The 21511-nt window shown below is 43.1% G+C and overlaps 1 protein-coding gene across 1 annotated transcript in view; it reads right to left on the bottom strand.

Annotated features, from left to right (window-relative positions):
- LOC133075195 (BICD family-like cargo adapter 1) overlaps window positions 1–7853 on the bottom strand; it is a 57845-nt gene extending 49992 nt beyond the window's left edge. The window contains exons 1-2 of the mRNA XM_061169262.1: window positions 7827–7853; window positions 5339–5405 (exon numbers count right to left, since the gene is read on the bottom strand). Of these exons, the coding sequence (XP_061025245.1) occupies window positions 5339–5405; window positions 7827–7853 (94 nt within the window). The remainder of the gene's footprint in view (window positions 1–5338; window positions 5406–7826) is intronic.
- Between the last annotated feature and the right edge of the window lie 13658 nt (window positions 7854–21511).

Genomic DNA, 21511 nt, shown 5'->3' with positions numbered 1-21511 from the left:
TTAATGTATTCAGTGTCAATTATCCACTTGCACACAGCTCTGTGTGGGTGAGTTGCAGGGTTGAGAATTTCCTTAAGAAAATGAGTTCTGAATTTTAAGTTTACTTTTATCACTTTCTTATTTCAGCTGGCCACCTGGGGTAAAGAAAAGCTCAAAAGACATCTGATGATGCTTTTAACTTTTGGCTTGAGTCATGCAGATTGGATTTAACTTTAATGAAAACAGAGGAAATAAACTTTGAGTGTATGTGTTCGTCCAAATTTATAGGTGTTAGACAAGAAGCCCAAGTTGTTTTTAAAATTCATAGAAGATGTACTTTTCATTCTTGCTGTTTGAAATCTCAGGTATTGCTTAGCCTAAAACAACCAGGCCAACAAAATGATGTACTATTCATTTCTTGGCAAAATTTTTTAAAACTCTACCCAACCTCCCCTCCCAGGGTCTACCTCTCCCTTGTCAGCCCCTGCTTTCCCCTCATCATCACAAAGACACCCTCATCAGCTTCAGCATGGTAATGAGCTGGCCCCCTGCCTGCCTCTTAACCTTATTTTCTTTCAACATAGAGACTGTTTCTCAAAGTCCTGTTTGTGATTAACAAACCTTGGAGGTATTCTGATTTATAAAATTTGTCTCCCTAAGAAGACAGTGCGTGGTTCATCCTCACCTCTGTCTGGATCTGGAAGGAGTTAAGCCAATGAAAGATTAAAAACATCTTGGATAAAAACATCTTAGATCTGGCTTTGTAGCCAAAAGAATTTAAAGCAGGATCTTGAAGAAATATCTGTATATCCATATCCATAGCAGTATTATTCACAATAGCCAAAGGTGGAAGCAACACAAGTATCTATTGACAGATGAATGGATAAACCAAATGTGGTATATACACACACTGGAGTATTATTCAGCCTTACCAAGGAAGGAAATTTTGATATGTGCTTCAACATGGTTGAATCTTGAGGACATTATGCTAAGTGCAATAGGACAGTCTCAAAAAGACACTTATAAGGTACCTAGAATGGTCACATTTCTAAAGACAGAAAGCCGGATGGTGGTTGCCAGGCTCTGGGGAGAAGGAGGAATGAGGAGTTATTTAATGGCTGGTTATTGAGTTTGCCTTGCAAGATGAAAAATTCCGGGGATTGGTTGCACAATGCTGTGAATATAATTAACAATACTGAACTGTACGCTTAAAAATGGTTAAGATGGTAAGTTTTCTGTTATGCGTATTTTACTACAGTAACAAATCCTGGAAAGAGGGGTCAGTGAGAAACACTGACTGATGCCAAGTTTGAGACCGCGACAGGGAGAGACAAGTGTTGGGTCCTGGACACAGATGGGGCTGTTGTGGTTGGCACCAGCCGTCCCCCTTCGGGACTGAAGGGCACTTGTCACAGCTGACACACCCCCGTTACCAGCCCTCAGCTGTCAGCCTTGTGTGGGAATCGCCCTTGGCAGAAGAAAGCCATCCTACCCAGTGTCACGGCCACTTCCCCAGGGCAGCTCGCATCCAATGAGAGGTCAAGGCAGGGGCAGAAAAGGCCCAGTCCTCTTGGCCCCAGATGGGAACAGCTCTGAAGGGTAAGCCCAGCTTCAGGGCTCCCTGAGGGGTCAGCTGGAATCTCGCTGTGACTATGTCACAACTTCTCTCTCTGTCCCATCTTGCTTCCTTCACTTGCCCCGCAGGTGTCGTGCTGAGAGCCTTCTCTAATAAACTTCCTGCCTGCTAAGCTCTAGCGATAAGGGTCTGAATCACATCACCAGCTAAGACACCAAAGCCAGCAGAGGTGGTAGCTGAGATGGAGGTGAATCCAGACCGGGTAGTGGAGGAGGAAGAGAATGGGGACCAACTGCAGCAGCAGGGGCCGTGGCTCAGCCACTAATTCCCGCTTCCAAGTTCTCCCTCAAGAAGAGACACCCACGGGGCCATAGAGGAGCCAGTCCATGGAGGAGAGTACATGGAGACGGGCTGCAAGCAGAGCAAGAGGTGGACGCTGGTAGACACAGAGATGTCCCATTCAGATCCCTCTTCAAGGAAGGACTTGCTGCCCAGCTGTGAGGAGTGCGGTCAGCAGATGGCCTCCAGCTGTCAGCTCCTTCAGGGTCAGCCTCTCCTGAGATCATGCCCTTCCCAGGGCAGCCTGCATCGGGGCTAAAAGGATGAGGGCATATAAAGGGATAGTTGTTTTGTCCTAAGAGCTTCAACACAGGACAGGTACTTTTAACTGACAGTCTTAACCTATCTCATTGTCTACCACGTTGTAGGTCCTCACTAAATGTTTGTTGAATAGATAATTCAAATTCAACAATATTGATTAACTACTATGTGTAAGGCATTGTTATGCTGGTTATACAAAAAAAGAATAAGAAATTCTGTCTTCAGTGGGGCTTATTGGCCAATGCTCTCATAGCTTGCACATGGGCCCATGAACAAAGTGACCATGGTGACAGGGATGGAGACCGTACCTTTCTCAAATTACACCCAATGATCCACTTGCTGATTCTGTGCTTCTCATCCCTGTAACCTTGGGCTCTCTAGGGCAAGAGTTTCTAATTTTTGGAGGAGCACTTAAGCCGGGGGACACAGAGAGCGTTCCACTGAAGTGCACATTGTGACAGCATTTAGTCACTTTGGGCTCCTATGTCATTGAACCAACAGACAGAGAAGGGAGTTACTACATGACCTGGGTTAATCAGTTCTGATTGCCAGGGGGAATTACTAGGGTTGCTGCTACAGTTGGCCCTTGAACAACATGAGTTTGAACTGCAAGGATCCACTCATACTCGGATATTTTTCAATAGTAAATCCTACAGTACTACTTGATCCAGTCCATAGGAACCACGGATACAGACAACCAACTATAAATTGTATGTGGATTAACCCCCTTGTGGTTCAGGGTTCAACTGTACTTGACAGGGGCAGGATAGAGAATGTCTGGAACCCAGAGGATTCATTACTGTTATCACTAGATACTTCTATGCTTTGGATGACTGTTAGTGGGCAGTTACAGTAACTGTGACCTGGCAAGGACACAATCACTCACACCCTTTGGGGATGAATGTCTGGACACCCCACCAGGCAAATCACCCTGACCAACAAAAATACTAGCTGAAGATGAGGGAAATCCAGATGGGTAGTAGAGGAGGGAGATGATAAATGAATTATGGCCCTAGGACTAGCTACAGCAGTAGAGACTGTGTATTAGTTTCCTACTGCTGCTGTAACAAATTACCACAAACTTTGTGGCTTCTGGAACAACACAAATTTATTTTCTTACAGTTGTTTAGGTCAGAAGTCTAACATGAGTCTCACTGAGCTAAAATCAAGTGTCATCAGGGCTGTCTTCCTTTCTGAGGCTCTAGGAGAAAATCTGTTTCCTTGCCTTTTCCAACTTTGAGAGGCTGCCCACATTCCTTGGCTAGTGGCCCCCTTTCTCCACTGCAAAGCCAGCACTCTGACCCTTCTTCTGTTGTCGTGTTTCTCTTTAACCACAGCAGGAAAAGGTTCTCTGATTTTAGGGATTCATGTGATTAGTTTGGGCCCACCTGGATAATCCAGGCTATGCTTTCCTTCTCCAAGTCCTCACCTTTATCACATGCAAAACCCCTTTTACTGTGTAAGATAACATACTGACAGGTTCCAGGGATTAGGACATGGATATCTTTTGGGGAGTGGGGCATTATTCTTTCTACCATAGACTGTAACTTGTGTCACTGATCCTCTTGTCTCAGCCTTCCTGGAGTTGGTGACTGTCACCTCCCTGAGACAGGCTCTATATCTGACTGATCTTGTTTCGCTCCTCTTTGGGAAAGAGTAAGGGCAATGTGTCTCTTACAGATACAATGGTGGCCTAATGTTATCCTATGGAAGGGCATGAGTGGACCTGAGTCATGCAGGGGAACTGCACCTTATAAACCTTTCCTGATTCCCTCAACTACCATCTTCTTTCTTCTCTCCTGATCAGCTTCCTACCCACATTGAGTTGTCTTTCTACCTCTGGCTTTGATGCAGTGTCATATCATGGAAAATTTCCAGCCTGGGTGGCTGCAAGGTGCCAGGTTACACAACCAGGAAGTGTAGGGAAGTCAGTTTCCCAAGTGATGAGTCTTGACCCCTGGGAAGTAGGAGATGGGAGAGAGCGGAGCAGATACAACCCGTCCCCTTCCTCCCCTTTGCAGACCCGCTCTTAGCTGTGGTTTTTCCTCTGGCCCCTCTGGGAAAGACTGTCTGCCAAGCAAACAAACCTCAGCATCCTGCCGTGGATGACTGGGATAAGTGGCCACCATGGAAGTGCATCACATTGCTTTGCATCTTTCCTCACCTCCTTTCTCTCTTTTTTTTTTCACATCCTCACCTCTGTAGGGTTTTACCTCCTAAATAAGGTGTTAGCACTTTAATCCTGTCTCAGTCTCTGTTTTCTAGAGGAGCCAAGGAAAGGAATCTTTGATTATGTTAAAGAGAAGGTTCATAATATCAGACCTCTGGGTGCTTAGGAAGAAAGTTGTAAGATCATAGAAAACACTAAAAAGAAAGGTCCTAAAGGCATATTTCCCTGACTTAACACTTCTGTTGAAGCAAGCCTCTACAACTAGAGAGAAAAAAGGGAATGTGGCCTACTTAAATGCCACAGTGACACAGAGAATGTCAAGACAGAGGGAATTCAGAGCTTGAGAGAGAAATTCCATAAAGCCTTCCTTCCTATAAGCTACAATCTAGTTTTTCATCCATCCATCCATCTCTCCATCCAACCACCCATCTTCTATTGAGCACCTCCTATGTGTCAGGTACCACATTAGGTGCTGATGAAACAGCAGTGGAGAGAGAGATAATGATCCTGGTCCTTATGGAGCCCACATTTAGCAGGGAAGACAGAAAGGACACATATAAATGAGAATTGCAGAATCAAAGGGGAGAAATTTTTTTAGGAGATTTGGTGTCAAGAAACAGATGGTCTCTTATTACTATAAGCATGTGAATGGAAATGAGGAAGGCAGAGATCACAAAAGACTGCCAGACCTCATGGAAATCCAGATAAAAGCTTCCAACTCAGGCTCCCTGAATGTATGGAAACTGGATCTTGTTGGGTTTCCAAATGACTAGATTGTAGGCAGGAGCTGTAAGGCCTTTCAGACCCAGTGCTGTGATCCTAACTCCATTATTTCATGAATAAGCTACTGTATCAAACAGACCCCAAAATACAGGGGCTTAATCAAGTTAGAAATTTCCTTCTTTCTCACATTCTTGTCCATAGGTAGGAGATGGTCCAAGGAAATTAGGCAGCTCTGCTCCAGGAAGCTGAATGGGGACCCAGGTTCCTTCTATGTTGTTGCTCTGCCATACCGGGGTGGGTACTGTCTGTATCTACACAGTCTAAGCTGGCTCTCCAGCACTGCATCAGCATTTGATCCTGTGGGAAGGGGGGAAAGGGAGAAATTGAGTGGGCAAGCCGCTGAAGTGGCACACTTCACTTCCACTCACTGACAAGAACTAGTCCCATGACCACTGCTAGTGCAAGGGAGGCATGGAAAGAGTCTCTATCTGGACTAAAACTCCTGGGGTGGGGGGTGGGTACTATTACTAAAAGGAAGAAAGGGAGAATAGATACTGGCTAAGATTGCCAGAATTAGAACGTAATAATCCCAGTTAACTTTGAATTTCAGATAAACAACAGTTTTTAGTATAAGTATGTCTCATTTGGACATATTCATTGTTTATCTGAAAATTATTTGTCATCTATCTGCAATTCAAAGCTAACCATGTGGGGCTTCCCTGGTGGCGCAGTGGTTAAGAATCCGCCTGCCAATGCAGGGGACACGGGTTCGAGCCCTGGTCCGGGAAGATCCCACATGCCGCGGAGCAACTAAGCCCGTGCGCCACAGCTACTGAGCCTGTGCTCTAGAGCCCGCGAGCCACAACTACTGAGCCCGCAAGCCACAACTACTGAAGCCCGCGCGCCTAGAGCCCGTGCTCCACAGCAAGAGAAGCCACCGCAATGAGAAGCCCACCCACCGCAACAAAGAGCAGCCCCTGCTCGCCTGCAACTAGAGAAAGCCCGCGCACAGCAACGAAGACCCAGTGCAGCCAAAAATAAATAAATTAAATAAATAAATTTATTTAAAAAAACAAAAAAACAAAAAAAAAAAAACAAAGCTAACCATGTGTCCTGTATTTTGTCTGTCAACCCTAATAATGGGAAACAAAGAGCGTTGTCACTTTTGTCACTGGTATTGTCTTTTTGCATTGATTACAAGTGAGCCATTAAGGCAACCGAGATTCAAGGAGAGGGATTAGAACAACTCTTTTTTTTTTTTTTTTTTTTAAGTAGAAGGAAGGATTTTTAATTTTTTTATTTTTTTATTTTTGGCTGTGTTGGGTCTTCGTTTCTGTGCGAGGGCTTTCTCTAGTTGCGGCAAGCAGGGGCCACGCTTCATCGCGGTGCGCGGGCCTTTCACTATCGCGGCCTCTCTTATTGCGGGGCACAGGCTCCAGACGCGCAGGCTCAGTACTTGTGGCTCACGGGCCTAGTTGCTCCACGGCATGTGGGATCTTCCCAGACCAGGGCTCGAACCCGTGTCCCCTGCATTGGCAGGCAGATTCTCAACCACTGAGCCACCAGGGAAGCCCTAGAACAACTCTTGATGAGGGAGTGACAAGGTCACATTGCAGAAGAGTGTGTGTGATGGGAGATACGGTTGTGACCATCTTCGGAAAATACAATTCGCCTTACATATTTTATCTCATTTGAGCAAATCAAATGTCACCCCTCTTAAACGTTAGTTTCATCTTTCTCTTGCATCAGGTCTATTAAAGCTCTCCTGACCCACCCTGGGCTCTCTCCCAGGAATCTGAAATTGGAAATAAAAAGGAATGAGGTAAGAGGAGACCTGGAACAAAGTGATGTTGATGGCAGTACTCTGGAGAAAAAGTTCATGAGCTGCTACTGAATTCTCAAAAATCACCCTTGGTTTCTTCCTTTTCTAAATTGTAGTTGTTCAGCCACAAAATAATAACAAACTAATCACATGAATCCCTTTTGATGCCACAAAATACCCCCAGCATTCTTTCATTAGCTACCCCTTCTCCCTCACCCTGTTTTTCTTTTTTGGTTTATGCTAACCATAGGACACTTCCATTAATTGCAATCAAAATTTTGTGAGCAAGACATTGCATACAGCCAAGTTTAACCTTGAAAGAGGTAGAAAGGACAGCAGCTCATTGGGGAATATTTGTAATTTCTTCTGAGGGATCCATGAAAGATATTACTTTTGTCAGCAACTACCCACGGTCTGTGTTATGAATAAATAAGAGGTATAGATATATGGTGATAGCTTTCACTTCAGTATTAGAAAGGTAGAATTTGAATACATTTCCACTACTGGACTGGCCAAGAAAATACTGACCAGTGAAAATTTGATTTACTTTTCTCTCCAATCTGATAAAAGAGGGGGGAGGGTGGAGGCGGAAAAAGCAATGGGCAGCAGGAAAGACGAGAAGAAAAAGTCCAGGCAGTCTACAAACTGAATAATCATATTAAGGTGTAGAAGCATCAGAAATGAGATGATGCTAAGGAGATATTTCCAGGTAAAGTGTCCTGATATTCAGGGAACAGCCATCACTGAATGATAATCAGGCTTAGCTGGGAGGTTTAAAAGATAAACTAAGAGGAGAGGTTTTGATAAGAAAGACTTAGAGAAACACTTCTTGGTACCTGAGACATATGATTCAGTGCAATGAGAAAACAGGAATGGTTGTGGATCTTAATCTCTGGGGAGTTGAAAGAAAAGAGCAAGTTGCTCGTATTCATTTGGGATGGACCAGGTGAGCTCACCAGATCATCCAGAGTCTTATGAATCATCCTCGGGGTTTCTTAAGGTTTTACACCCCTAATCATTTAAACTGCTCTTTTCATGTGTGTCACGACCAGCACAGGGCCTGCTCTCTGTGACTCAACTCCTCCTCTGCTCCCCTCTGGCTACCTGGAGGGGAAGGCTGCTGGAAACCATTATCACAGACCACAAGCTTCTGGATGCCTGGCGCCCTTCAGAAAAACTATTAGAGAATCACAACATGCCCTGAAATGTGACGGACCTAACAATCTGTCACCCCAAACGTGCTAGTCACGTGGAACAGTAGCAATCAGATTCATGGCTAGCTCTTGTGAAATAGAAACGTGGCACTTCAGTGGCTGCCAGGTGGTGCTTAAATAAGCTGGGACACTTCACCTTGAAAGCTTTCAGTAAGTGCTGGGAAGCTGTGTCCTGTAAACACAGAAATAAATGATTTTAAAAGCCCTGGCCTCGGCATAAGAGTAGTTTGGTCCCGTGTTGTACAATGTCATAGTCTAGTGCTGTTGAGCGCTTGGATTGAGGCTAGTGTGATGGAGGAACTGAAGTTGTAACTTTAATTAAATTTTATTAATTTCAATTTTTTAAAATCAAGGTGAAATTCACATAATATAAAATTAAACATTTAAAAATGAACAATTCCATGGCATTTGGTACATTCACAGTGTCGTGCAACCACCACCTCTATCCAGTTCCAAAACATTTTTATCACTCCAAAAGAAGACCCTGTACCCCATTAAGCAATTATTCCTCCCTCTCCCCTCCCCCCAGCCCCTGGCAACCACCAAGCTATGTTCCGTCTCTATGGATTTACCTATTCTGGACATTTCATATAAATAGAATCATACAATATGTGACCTTTTGTGCCTTTTTAAAATTTTTACTTAGCATAAAGTCATTAATTTCCATGTTAAGTTTTTTAAAAAATAAATTTATTTAGTTGGCTACGTTGGGTCTTCGTTGCTGCGCGCGGGCTTTCTCTAGTTGCGGTGAGCGGGGGCTACTCTTCGTTGTGATGCGCGGGCTTCTCATTGCGGTGGCTTCTCTTGTTGAGGAACACGGACTCTAGGTGCGCGGGCTTCAGTCGTGGTGCACGGGCTTAGTTGCTCCGCAGCATGTGGGATCTTCCCGGACCAGGGCTCAAACCTGTGTCGCCGGCATTGGCAGGAAGATTCTTAACCACGGCGCCAGCAGGGAAATCCCCATGTTAAATTTTAAAACTGGTACTTGACTCCATTATTGCAAAAACTTTTAAGTATGTTTGGGAATTCCTTGGGTATATGAATCTGCTTTTTCAAGCCTAAATTTTTGAAATCTAAATACAGAGCAGTAATTTCCAATTCAAATTTATCATCCCAATTGAGATATGCTGTAAGTATAAAATTATACTTACACCAGATTTCAAAGACCTAGTATGAAAAAAAAGAATGTAAAAGATCTCCTTTATCTTTTTAAAAAATATTGATTACCTATTGAAATGATACTGTTTTGGAAATATTCAGTTTAATAAAATGTATTACTAAAATTAATTTCAGCTGTTTCTTTTTATTTTTTTCATTGTGGCTGCAAGAAAATTTAAAATTATACATGTGACTCACATTATGTTTCTATTGGACAGTGCTGGTTTAGTCAAAAGATCTAACTCAAACTAAATACTAATTCCAAAAAATTTTCGAGCACCTACCATGAACTTTTATATATTTATTTTTGCTATCATGTGAAAAAGTTGGTTAGAAGTAATGTTTGCCAATTTTATTGACATTTCCTTAGACTTTAGCCTGGACCAGAAATTGGTTATGGGTTAAATTATGGGAGTCTGATGAAGCTTTCCTCCTCCCCTGCCAGTTACTGATGCTCATACAGAGTCAGAATCGCTAGGAAATGTCTTATGATACAATCATTAAAATATTTTAAATGAGGGAAAATAAGGGCTGTTTGCTGGTCTCCCTGCTTTTCAACTCATACTTTCATGATATACCATCAGTTTTGGATGAATCAAACGTATGCACCTTTCTGCTGCTGAGAAACGAAAAATAAGCCCTTGTTTATGTACATTCACTCATCAACATTTTGGGTGGATATTGTGTACACTGTGGTTGCTGCTGAGTGTTTAGGAGTGAAAAACCAAACAAGGTGCCTGTCCTCATGGAGCCTAAATTCCAGTGAAAGGAGACAGAAAACCGATGAATAAGATAATCATAGATTCTGACAAGTTCTATGAAAAAAATTAATATAATGATTTGGTAAAGAATAACTTTATCAAATGGTGGGCAGTGTGTGTGTGTGTGTGTCTCTAATTTAGGTCAGGTAACTGGGCAGTCTCTCTGAGAAGATGACATTTGAGTTGACATTTGAAGAAAAAGGAGTCAGCCATAGGAAGAGCCATGGGAAGGGCAGTCCAGGCAGAAGGCACAACAGACGCAAAGGCCTTGAGTTGGGGGAGAGTTTGATGTGTTTGAAGAACAGAAAGGAAGTCATAAGACTAGGATGTGGTGAGCAAAAGGGAAAGGGATAGGAGATGGGATTGGCAAGCAGGAGCCAACAGCAGCCAGTAGGTCATGTTAAGAAGTCTAAATTTTATTTTAAGGGTAATGGGGAGCCATTGATGGTTTTGGAGCACAAGAGTAACCAGATGCATTTTTTTCATACAAATGATCTTGTAGTATTTTCAATGGACAGCTAACCTGTTCTACAATTGCCAGAAAGAAGACCTAAGAACTGATTGTTCTGGGTAGATGTCCTCCAATATTCAATAGTATTTTAGTTAATAATCCCATATACCAAGACACCTTGTACATGTTGCATGTATCATCTTTGCACTAGGGACCCAAGGACCTCCCAGGAGATAACTCATCAAAAGGAAAGAAAGGATCAAGTTAGTCTCAAGTTAGTCTCAAAACAAGGCTTATATTTGGCTAGAGTTTGGATGGGTGATTTTTGAGAAGAGTGGTGTACCTGTCACTCAGATTAGTTCTCACGACCAGTCCTTATGGACTTACCATGTCTGAGTTTTATGTGGCTATGGCTATAAGTAAAAACTAAGGGGGTTGTTTAATGAAAACCTTTTTGGCCCCCAAACAATGTTGTTCTGGCATCTCATCCACGTGATGGAACACAGTGTGGCTGGGAGGCATTCCCTTCTGTTGAACATCACCGTTGAACATCAAACTGCTTTGGCACCTGGCACCTATTTGGTACCTGATAGGAGGCAGCAGTGCCTGGCAGGAAAGGTGGTACCCATTAATACAAGGTGGATATGACTCTTGGATAAAATGGAAGTCAACTGAGATAGTCATAATCAGCAGAAATAGCAGCATGCTTGGTTGATGGGAGGGTGTCCAGAACAGGAGAAAAGGAGGAAAAATCCATAAACACTGTAGCTGACTAGACTTGTTTTTGAGCATGTGTGACTCCCTCCTGAGCATCCCCAGAGATTCTGACAGGGAGTGAATTTTGCAGGATCCTGGAGCTCTACAATAAATAGCAGAGGAGGGTACGGTGAACTATCTTTGTTGGGTTCCCCAAGAAGCCCATCCTGAGATAAGGACTCAAGGGCAGGTAGTTTATTTGGGAGATGATCCCAGGAAACAGCAGCATGGGGAGAGGGAAAGGGTGACACAGAAATACAACCAATAAAGAGCATGTGGCAAGCAAGTGACTGCTACGGGCAAGTGGAGCTCAGCATCCCCGGGGGCACTGGGAGACTGCAGAGAACAGGCCTCACATTATCTCAGTGGAAGGAGAGGAAGCTGGGAGAATACTCCACCAACACCCATCCATCACTGGGTGGGGCTGTTTCTAGGGACACAAACTCTTTGGGACTTCCAGGCCATCCTGCTTGCTGGCCGGGTGTGCTTCCACAGCCAGGACAAAGCCCTCATTCAGAGAGTCACAGGTGTAGCAATGAGCATCCTTTGGTGTATAGAGAGGAGTGTTGAGGGACTCTGGGCAGGGCCCCAGCAGCATCTACTACACCAGTGACTACACCAGGCTACAAGCATAGAGGAAGTTATATTTATCTCTGTGCTAGTCTCATTTCTGGCCCCATTTCAGTCTTCACTCTTGTTTTGTTTTTCTTTTTCTCCCTTCTCTCCTACTTATAATTTATGCAATCTGGCTGTGTTTCATGTATCCTTGTAAGCAGCCTTAAATCTTTTTCTGGAACACAGCCGCACATAAATAAATAAACACTAGCAAGGTTTAACACTTTCCCTTTATTTGTTGACCACTTTTTTCCCCTTCTGTGAACTTCTTGGACCAGAGCCTCGTTCCCCTGCGTCTAGCGCTGTGCTGAGCACATTGAAGGCATTTGATTATTGTTCTGTAGAATAATGGCACGAAGATGTGCAGCTGGTTTGTAAACCGACTCTGTGACTAGAAGCAGGTACTTTCTGGCTCCTTCTTTCTTGAACCCAGTGCTTAGAACAGTGCCTGCACATAGCAGGTGCTCAGTAAATATTTGGAAGAATGAAGATCGAAAGAATGAGACTTAGAGGACCTATATCCATAAGGGTTCCCATAGATCACCAGTTAGAAATCTACCAACATACTGGGATTGTGTGTTTTGTAAGGTCAAAGTTGCCCTTGAAACCTCTGTCATGTGGATGTACTCATTTTCATGAGCACAAGCTGGGAGGCAGAGACTAAAGCTAGATCTAGAGATGGTGTTTTAAAATGTATACCCAGCAGGCTCTGTGCATCTCAGAACACCCAGTAGCAATTCAAATGCAGCCTGTTTATAAACCTAATCTTTGCTTGTAGGTGTCCTGGGAAACTGTTCTCAATAACACCCTTATTGAGAAAAGAATTACCAGCAATGTTGGGAACTGGGGTTCCCCAGGAATCTCAGACGCTAGAAATTGAGTGACTGCTTTACATCCCATGAATCAGAAAGAAATTATTTAGTGATGGGTCACAGGCATGTAGGTATCTGGAGTTTTTTTTGCTGTAATATTTTCTCCTTAAGCGGCAAGCACAATAGTTTTATTTAATAAACCACTAACTAGAAATGAAAAAGTCTAGCCTTTGAAAGACAAATTCTTGGCATTCAATAGATCAGCATTACCCGTAAGTAGGTTACTTCTAGGAAGCTCCATTTTCATGTAGATCTTAGTAAAGGAGGAGCGAGTTTGGCACTTGTGTTATTTATGTGTGTTTAAATTAAGATATTATTTGCATAATATAAAATTCATCCTTTTAAAGTGAACAATCCAGTGGTTTTTAGTATATTCACTATGTTAAGCAACAATCACCACTATCTAATTCCAGAACTGTTTTCCATCACCCCAAAAGAACCCTGAATCTGTTAGCAGTTACTCCCTATTCCCCCCCTTCCTAGTTCCTGGCAAGCACTAAACTACTTTCTGTCTCTATGGATTTACCTATTCTATATATTTCATATAAATGGAATCATACCATATATGTGACCTATCCTATCTAGCTTCTTTCATTTACCAGGATAATTTTAAGTTTCATCCATGTTGTAGCATGTACTTCCTTTTTTATGGCTGAAGAATATTCCATGGGTGTATGGATACACCATATTTTGGTTATCCATTCATCCATGGACAGACACCTCGGTTGTTTCTACTTTTTGGCTGTTGTGAATAATGTTGCAGTGAACACTGGAATACAAGTATCTGTTCAAGTTCTCGTTTTCAGTCCCCTTGGGTGTATATCCAGGAGTGGGATTGCTAGGTCATATGAGAATCACCTGTTTTCCAAAGTGGTTACACCATTTTACATTCCCACTGGCAATGTAAGAGAGTTCCAATTTCTCCACTTCCTCCCTAACACTTGTTATTCTGTGTGTGTTTAAATTATAACAATCCTAATGGGTGTGAAGTGGCTTCTAGTGGGTTACGTCTGGTTTTGTTTTGTTTTTTTTGAAAGTTTCAATTTCCTGCTTCTTGTCTGAGCCCAGATACGACTGTCCTGGAACATCCATCCATTTTTCCCCTTATCTTTCTTCTTTCACATACTTTTTTGTTTTGTTTTGGTTTTAGAACAGTTTTAGGTTTACAAAAATTTCAGCAGATAGTACAGAGTTGCCATATACCCCCTTCTTCTGCTCACAGCTTCTCCTCTTAGAAACATCATATATTAGTGTGATATATTTGTTACAATTGGTGAACCAATATTGATACATTATTATTAACTGAAGTCCCTAGTTTACATTAGGGTCTGTTCTTTATGCTGTACAGTTGTATGGGTTTTGACAAATATGTAATGTCCTATATCCATCATTATAGTATCATACAAAGTAGTTTCATTGCCCTGGAGATCCTCTGTTCTTCACTTATTCATCCCTCCCTCCCTCCTCCAAAGTGCTGCCAACCACTGATCTATTCCTGTCTCTTTTTACTAGAATCCCTTTTACTTTTGACTGTAGTTTTCCAGAATGTCGTGTATTTAGCCTTTTCAGATTGGCTTCTTTTACTTGTTTGTTCACCTTTTGAAGGACATCTTGGTTGCTCTCAGTAATTGCAAATAAAGGTATTATAGGCATTCAGTGATTGAGTGATGACAGGGAGAAGCCAATGACATTGAATAACTGTTTATTACTTACATTCCCAAGAGAAGGGGACACACCATGCCATGCAGGGCCACAGGGCAGGCATCAGGTTTTGATTAGTAGGCAGAAGCAGGAATAAGGGGAAAGCCTAAGCGAGAGCCTTTACCGAGCTTCTGCAGGAAGGAAGAGGCGGCGCGAATAATTTAGGATCGGCTCCTTTGAATAATTCCAGCCGGCTCTGGGGCATAGGAGCTGTCCTCAGCTGTCCGGGACCTGATTCTGGGGTGATTAGGACAGGGGAAATATTGGCTTGGTGTGTGTTAGCTAAGCAGGTGGGTGAGGGCATGGCACTGGATCAGGTGGTCTGTGCGTGACTAGACATGTTCCAGGCAAGCAGTCCACCACCCCTAGGAATTAGCTAGCCCTGTAGGGGCAGTCTCTCCTCAGATCTGAAAGGTCCCCCAAGATGTCAAAATATCATACAATACAGAAAATAAAAAAACATGATTAATACACTGTGTTTCCCTATAGGGATGGTTTTGGGATAGGTTCTCTGGAAGCAGATGCTTATATGGGGTTTGGGATTCAGCCCCTCTGAAAAGAAAAGTCTGGTTGCAATAGTAGCTTGACAAAGGCTTGGCCAACCCAGAGGGAAGCTCTGGAGCGAGGATTGCCCATCAGACTGTCCCGCATCTGGAGGAAATGGGCAGCTTTTATAGCCTGGCCTTGCTTGGTCAGCAGTGCAGGCTGCTCTGGGAAGGACGTGACCTTGACCTAGGCATCTCTCTGCCCCTAAAGCAGACCCTGAAGGAGCTGACAGCTGGGGGCCATCTGCTGACCCCACTCCCTGCAGGTGGACAGCAAGTCCTTCCTCGAGGGGGAATGTGGGTGGCACCTCTGTGACCACTTCAGGGATCCCGTTCCAGTTGGCCTCAGCAGTTGCTGGCTTGAGGACACACTCTTATTGGCTGCCTTTCTTTCCCTGCCTCACTTTCCCACTCTCCTTCACTTCCGCAATAAACTACTTGCACCAAAATCTTTGTCTTAAAGTCTGCTTTTGGGGGAACTGAAATCAAGACACATCCAACTTGCCTTTAGAGTGACGTTCCTTGGGGCAGGTCTGGTGGTTTCCAGTTACATAAATGTACTTTTCTTGACTTACATATACTTAGGATGATTCAAGTCCTGGTTTGTTCAACACAATTCCTGTTTAATCTATTGCCCTGATGTTCCATTCCATTGTCCCTTTTTCTCTTAAAACTGTCTTGGTTTGGATGAAACATTTTATGATCAATGTACCACTCTTTGAAATGAGTGATCCTTAATAAGATCCATGGACAAGGGAAAGTGGTTTGTTTTGATCTTGAATGCCATTATCTCATTTATTTTGGGTGAATCATCCAATTTTAGAGCTGGAAGCAACTTCCAGGCCTGGCTAATCCATTGGCTCTCAACTTTTTTTTTTTTTTCTCTGTTGGGACGCACACGGTTGGATATTCACATGCATAACACTCCCATGAAATTCCCAATATGCCAGCTGTAACTCCACTCCTTTTCTCCTACTCAGGAAAGCATATTGAATGCGGGCGAGAATTAGGTTGTTATAGGGATAAGGTATTATTTAAAAAAAGATGAATCATTCTCCAGCTCCGGTGCTTTAACCATTAGCATCAAATCAGTCATGACACAGTTCGTGACTGATTGAATTTGAGAACTGCTGATCTTGTTCCAAACCCCTGCATTACATAAAAAAGTCATTTAGCCACATGGTGGCTCCGTTTTCTCACCTGGAAACAAGGATGCTAAAAATCTCCTTCCCTGTCTGATTGAGTTATGGTGGAAATGAGGTAATGAATGTGAAAGCTTTGGGAAGTATAAATCCTTTGAACCAATGGAAGCTCTTGTGGTGGCTATCTGTAGATGGGAAGAAGCAGCCATATTTGTTGAGAATTTTCTAGAGCCACACCAGAATTTACAAAATAGGTGACTGTGCACCCATCTGGTTTGCCCACGGATTCTTTCCTTAGGACATTTGTGAGTCAACATTTTATCGGAGCTCCTGGTCATTACATGGATTCTCTTTACATCTTTGCTAAGGTGTCTTAGTCAAACCCCAATGGTTGCAAGAGACAAAAATCCAGCATGAATTAGCTTGAATAAATTGGCTCACATAATGAAACCACGGGAACGTCCTGGTTGGAGTTGGCCACAGGGATGACCAGATTCCACGATGTTCCAATCGCAAAGATTCTTTGTGCCTCTCACCCATACTGCTCTCTACTTACTGCCTTCATTTTCTCAGAACAGCTTCTTCACTAGGTTGGGGGATGGTTGTCGGACGCTGGGCTCCCATCTTTACTGCTTTGTTATGTTAGAGATACCCTTGTCCCCCGCCCTGCCCCCTCAGATTGGTTAGAAGAACCCTAGGGAAGTACTCTGATTGGCTCACCCTTGGACCAATCACTGTAGTCGGGGAAATAATAGGTAGACTAAGCCTGTTAAGCCAGATGCCCACACCTCAGATCAATTACCCAAGGGCTTCTCATGCACACAGTTGCTTCAGGGATTGTTGGGAGCCGGCAGCTACTAGATCTGTGCCTATCATTCAGGGAAAATAAAGTCTTATAGATTGTCAAACCTTTATTCCTAATGACTCTTTTACATTTCCTGGGCTATAAATAATAAATCCTTCCCCTTTCCTTCCCAATGCAAATATTTTGAATATTTTAATAATTGCTTTCCAAAGCCTACTTTCAAAATCACTCTTCAAAAGGTTTATGCCAATATATACTCCCACAAACAGATGGTGGTGGGCATTCTTGAATTGAAAACTGTCATTGATCTGTCCTGTGGTTTTCAGTTGAGTGTGATTGTGACTTCCCAGTGGATAACAGCAATGTCTGGAGACATTTTTTTTTTTAGAATTGATCATTTTAATTAATTAATTAATTTTATTTTTGGCTGTGTTGAGTCTTCGTTTCTGCGCGAGGGCTTTCTCTAGTTGTGGCAAGCGGGGGGCCACTTTTTTTTTTTTTTTTTTTTAATTAATTAATTTATTTATTTATTTTTGGCTGTGATGGGTCTTCGTTTCTGTGCGAGGGCTTTCTCTAGTTGCGGCAAGCGGGGGCCACTCTTCATCGCGGCAAGCGGGCCTCTCACTATCGCGGCCTCTCTTGTTGCGGAGCACAGGCTCCAGACGCGCAGGCTCAGTAGTTGTGGCTCACGGGCCTAGTTGCTCCGCGGCATGTGGGATCTTCCCAGACCAGGGCTCGAACCCGTGTCCCGTGCATTAGCAGGCGGATTCTCGACCACTGCGCCACCAAGGAAACCCCTGGAGACATTTTTGATTGTCACATCCTGGCGTGATGCTACTGGCTTCTAGTGGATAGTAAGACAGGATGCTGCTAGACATTCTGCAATGCACAGATAGCAGCTCCCCACAACAAAGAATTATCTGGTCCAAAATCTCAATAATGCTGAGGTTGAGAATCTCTGATCTATACAAACAGATATGGTCTGGTTTTTATTTTTACATATAAAGAAGTCTCAACAAGAAGACTTGCCTCAACAGAAAACTTTGACAGCACACTCTATGGCTGGTCTTGACATAAGGAGGTACACTTGAAGTCCTGTTTTCCCAGGTTGGGAGGAGGGCATTGAACATGGCAGGTAAAAGTTTTCAAATTGCCCAGCTAAACTGCTTGGAAAACTCACTCTTCCAAGCTCTGCCTGACCCTTTGTTTTAAGGGTAGTGTGTATTTAAAGCACTTTAGCAAAAGAGGGGTAGCTCGGATTACAACTGAATGTGAGAATTACCAATGTTTGGTTTATTTCTATTCTGACTCTTGGAAAATAATAGTCATATACCATCATTAAAGAAATTTAATGCATGACAAAATAGAATGTAAGAAAACTCCCACTAACAGGGTCTGGTCTCAGCAAATTAGACAACAGAAAATAATTTATCTTTAACTTTCAGCTTCCTGATTTTGCATCTTTCTCCGTGTCACTCATTTTCCCCCTCCATCCATTGACCCCAACTAATGGTACCAACTGCTTCTCTTCAGAAGTAGTATAAAGAGGCAGTAAAGAGTAGGGAGTCTGCCACTGGCCTGCCTGAATCTGCTGATTACTATTGGTGCAACTCCAGGCAAATTACTTAACTAACTTTAGTTTCCTCATCTGTAAAGTGGAGATGATAACAGTGCCTCCTCATAAGGTTTTTGTGAGGGTTAAATAGTTAATATACACAAAGAACTTAGAACAGTGCCTGGAACATAACAAGCACTATGTAAGTGTTAGTAATATTACTTTCAGTTCTCTACCCCTTTCTCGAAACCTGATGTCAGACCGATTCCCAGTATAGTTTAAATGAATGGGAACAGTTTAGTAGGGAGTAGTGGTGACGGTCTTTGGGTTTAAGAAACGACTGGATAGTACCCCTCACACAACCCAGCCAACACGTTTTCAATACAGACGTAAAACTCTTCCAGGAATAGAGATATTTAGAGCAGGGGTGGGCAAACTATAGCCTGCAGGCCAAATCCAGCAAGCCTTTTGTTTTTGTAAATAAAGTTTTTTGAAGTCCAGCCACACCTATTTTTTATGTATTATCTAAGTTTGCTATTGTGTTATAATGGCAGAATCGAGAATTCACAAAGGCAAAGTTGAGTAGTCACAACAGAGGCTGTAGGACTTGCAGTCTCAAATATTTTCATCCTTCACAGAACAATCTGCTGCTCTCTGCTCTAGACCCTGTGACTCCAAGTACCAGTTTGTGGACCTGCAGCGTCAGCTTCACCTGGGGACCAGTTAGAAATGCAGAGTCTCAGGCTCCATCCCAGACCGGCTTTATCAGAAGCTGCATTTTATTTTATTTATTTATTTATTTATGGCTGTGTTGGATCTTCGTTTCTGTGCGAGGGCTTTCTCTAGTTGCGGCGAGTGGGGGCCACTCTTCATCGCGGTGCGCGGGCCTCTCACTATCGCGGCCTCTCTTGTTGCGGAGCACAGGCTCCAGACGCGCAGGCTCAGTAATTGTGGCTCACGGGCCCATTTGCTCCGCGGCATGTGGGATCTTCCCAGACCAGGGCTCGAACCCGTGTCTCCTGCATTGGCAGGCAGATTCTCAACCACTGCGCCACCAGGGAAGCCCAGAAGCTGCATTTTAACACAATCTCCAGGGAGTTTGTGGGCACAGTAAGTTTGGAGGATACTGTGTGGAGGGCACTTGCTTTGCAAGGAAGAGTAATTTATGTGACTTTCAGGGTTCCTTCTAATGCCAAGCTTCAAGTGAAGAACTTAATTGATTCCTTTCTATTCTTTTTTCTTAAATTTATTTTTAATTCAGATATAATTGACATATAAAATTGTATTAGTTTTATGTGTACAACATAGTGATTTGATATATGTATATGTTGTAAATGATGACCACAATAGGTTTAGTGTCCATCACCTCACATAATTACAATTTTTTTTCTTGCGATGAGAATTTTAAGATCTACCCTCTTAGCAACTTTCCATTATACAATACAGTATTGTTATGTTTGTTGATTCTTACTTGTCTCTCACTGATCTGAAATCTTTTTTTTTTTTTTGGCCACCCTGCACAGCTGGTGGGATTTTAGTTCCCCAACCAGGGATTCAACCCAGGCCCTTGTCTGTGAGAGCGCGGAGTCCTAACCACTGGACTGCCAGGGAATTCCCTGATCTGAAATCTTAAACTTTGGGAGTATTACTTGAAATTAATAAGTTTAGAGCTTGGAAAAAAAGGTTAGAGATGCCATTTCTTCCTTCTTTCTCTTCTTGGTCCATTTTCCTTTTCTTTGTCACTTTCCAGGGTTTATGTGCCTTCAGTGCTAGAGAACTTAGCTTTTGTTTGTTTGTTTGTTTTGTTTTTTTTGTCTTTTACCCAGAATAAAACTAAAGAAGTGATATCAATTTGGTTGTAGTCAGCAAACTAGGAGTCAGATAACGTGGGTTCCAGCCTCATCTGAACTCTGCTCTTGCCCAGCTGCAAGGGCCTATGCAAGCTGGGTCTCAGTTTCCTCATCTGCAAAATGGGAGTAATTTTACCAGCTCAGGGTCTCCCTCACGGGGTTGCTATGAGGATGAGTTACAATACTGTATGTGAAAACGCTCTGTCATTGGTAAAGAAGCATAAAAACGTAAGGAATTATTTATAGACTGCCTGGAATAGAGCCTTGAACACAATAGGTGCTGCATAGTTGTTGGGTAGAATTTTTTCCTGTGCGAACTGCTGCAGTAATAGCCACCAGATGGCAGCAAAATGCAAGCTTCCCCTCAAAGGCTCCTCAGGTCAGCTCCTGGGGTTTTCGTAGAGGAGTAAAGTATAGCTGATGGTTTTCCCTGATTTCTATCAAGTTGATACCCCTTCACTCACTTTCCGCCTCCCAACCTTTCCTTACTCCCAAACCATCCACGTGTCTTTTTTTTCTTTCTGCTGATTCCTACCATGGGAATGGTAACTTCCCCCCTCCACCCCACTGCCCCCCAAATGCATTGAGGGGCAAATTAGAAGTTACAGCAGTCTCTGAATTCAGAGTCCAAAGTTAATATGAATTGGCAATGGGGATTAAACCTAGGGGAATTATGAAATAAATGTCAGTCAAAATCGGTGAAAATTGATGAGGCAATGGGAAAAAGAAAAATATTTACACAAACTACTTGTTCTCCTGTCGCTGGTGGGCCATCCATCCACCCATCATCCAGTCGACAAACATTCATTCTTCATTTGGGAATTCCGATGCAGTCCCAATCTCTCTCACGGAGAGAGTAAAGACAAATGTTGGACAGCTAATTTATCACACATGTGATGGGAGCTAAGCCATCTAGGGAACCCTGGAGATGTGTAATGGGGTGACTTAATTTTTGGAAGGGGTCAGCACAGGCCTCCCTGGGAAGGTGATGCCTAAGCTGAGACCCAAGGAGGAGTAAGGGTTGTCTTGGCAAAGGAGGGGAGGGTGTGGGTAAGAACCCTCTAGGCAGAGAAAACAGTGTAGTTGATGGTTCAATGACCTCCATATAATTTTAGAGCACTCCCATGGAGAAAATACATAAAGACCCAAAGAAACCAGGATTCAAGGACAACAGATTTCTATTTTATTTATTGCAACAACATCTATACATAATTGA

The sequence above is a fragment of the Eubalaena glacialis genome, chromosome 15, assembly GCF_028564815.1.
Source record: "Eubalaena glacialis isolate mEubGla1 chromosome 15, mEubGla1.1.hap2.+ XY, whole genome shotgun sequence".
In the NCBI taxonomy this organism is placed as follows: domain Eukaryota; kingdom Metazoa; phylum Chordata; class Mammalia; order Artiodactyla; family Balaenidae; genus Eubalaena; species Eubalaena glacialis.
This window is presented reverse-complemented; position numbering and strand designations above follow the sequence as displayed.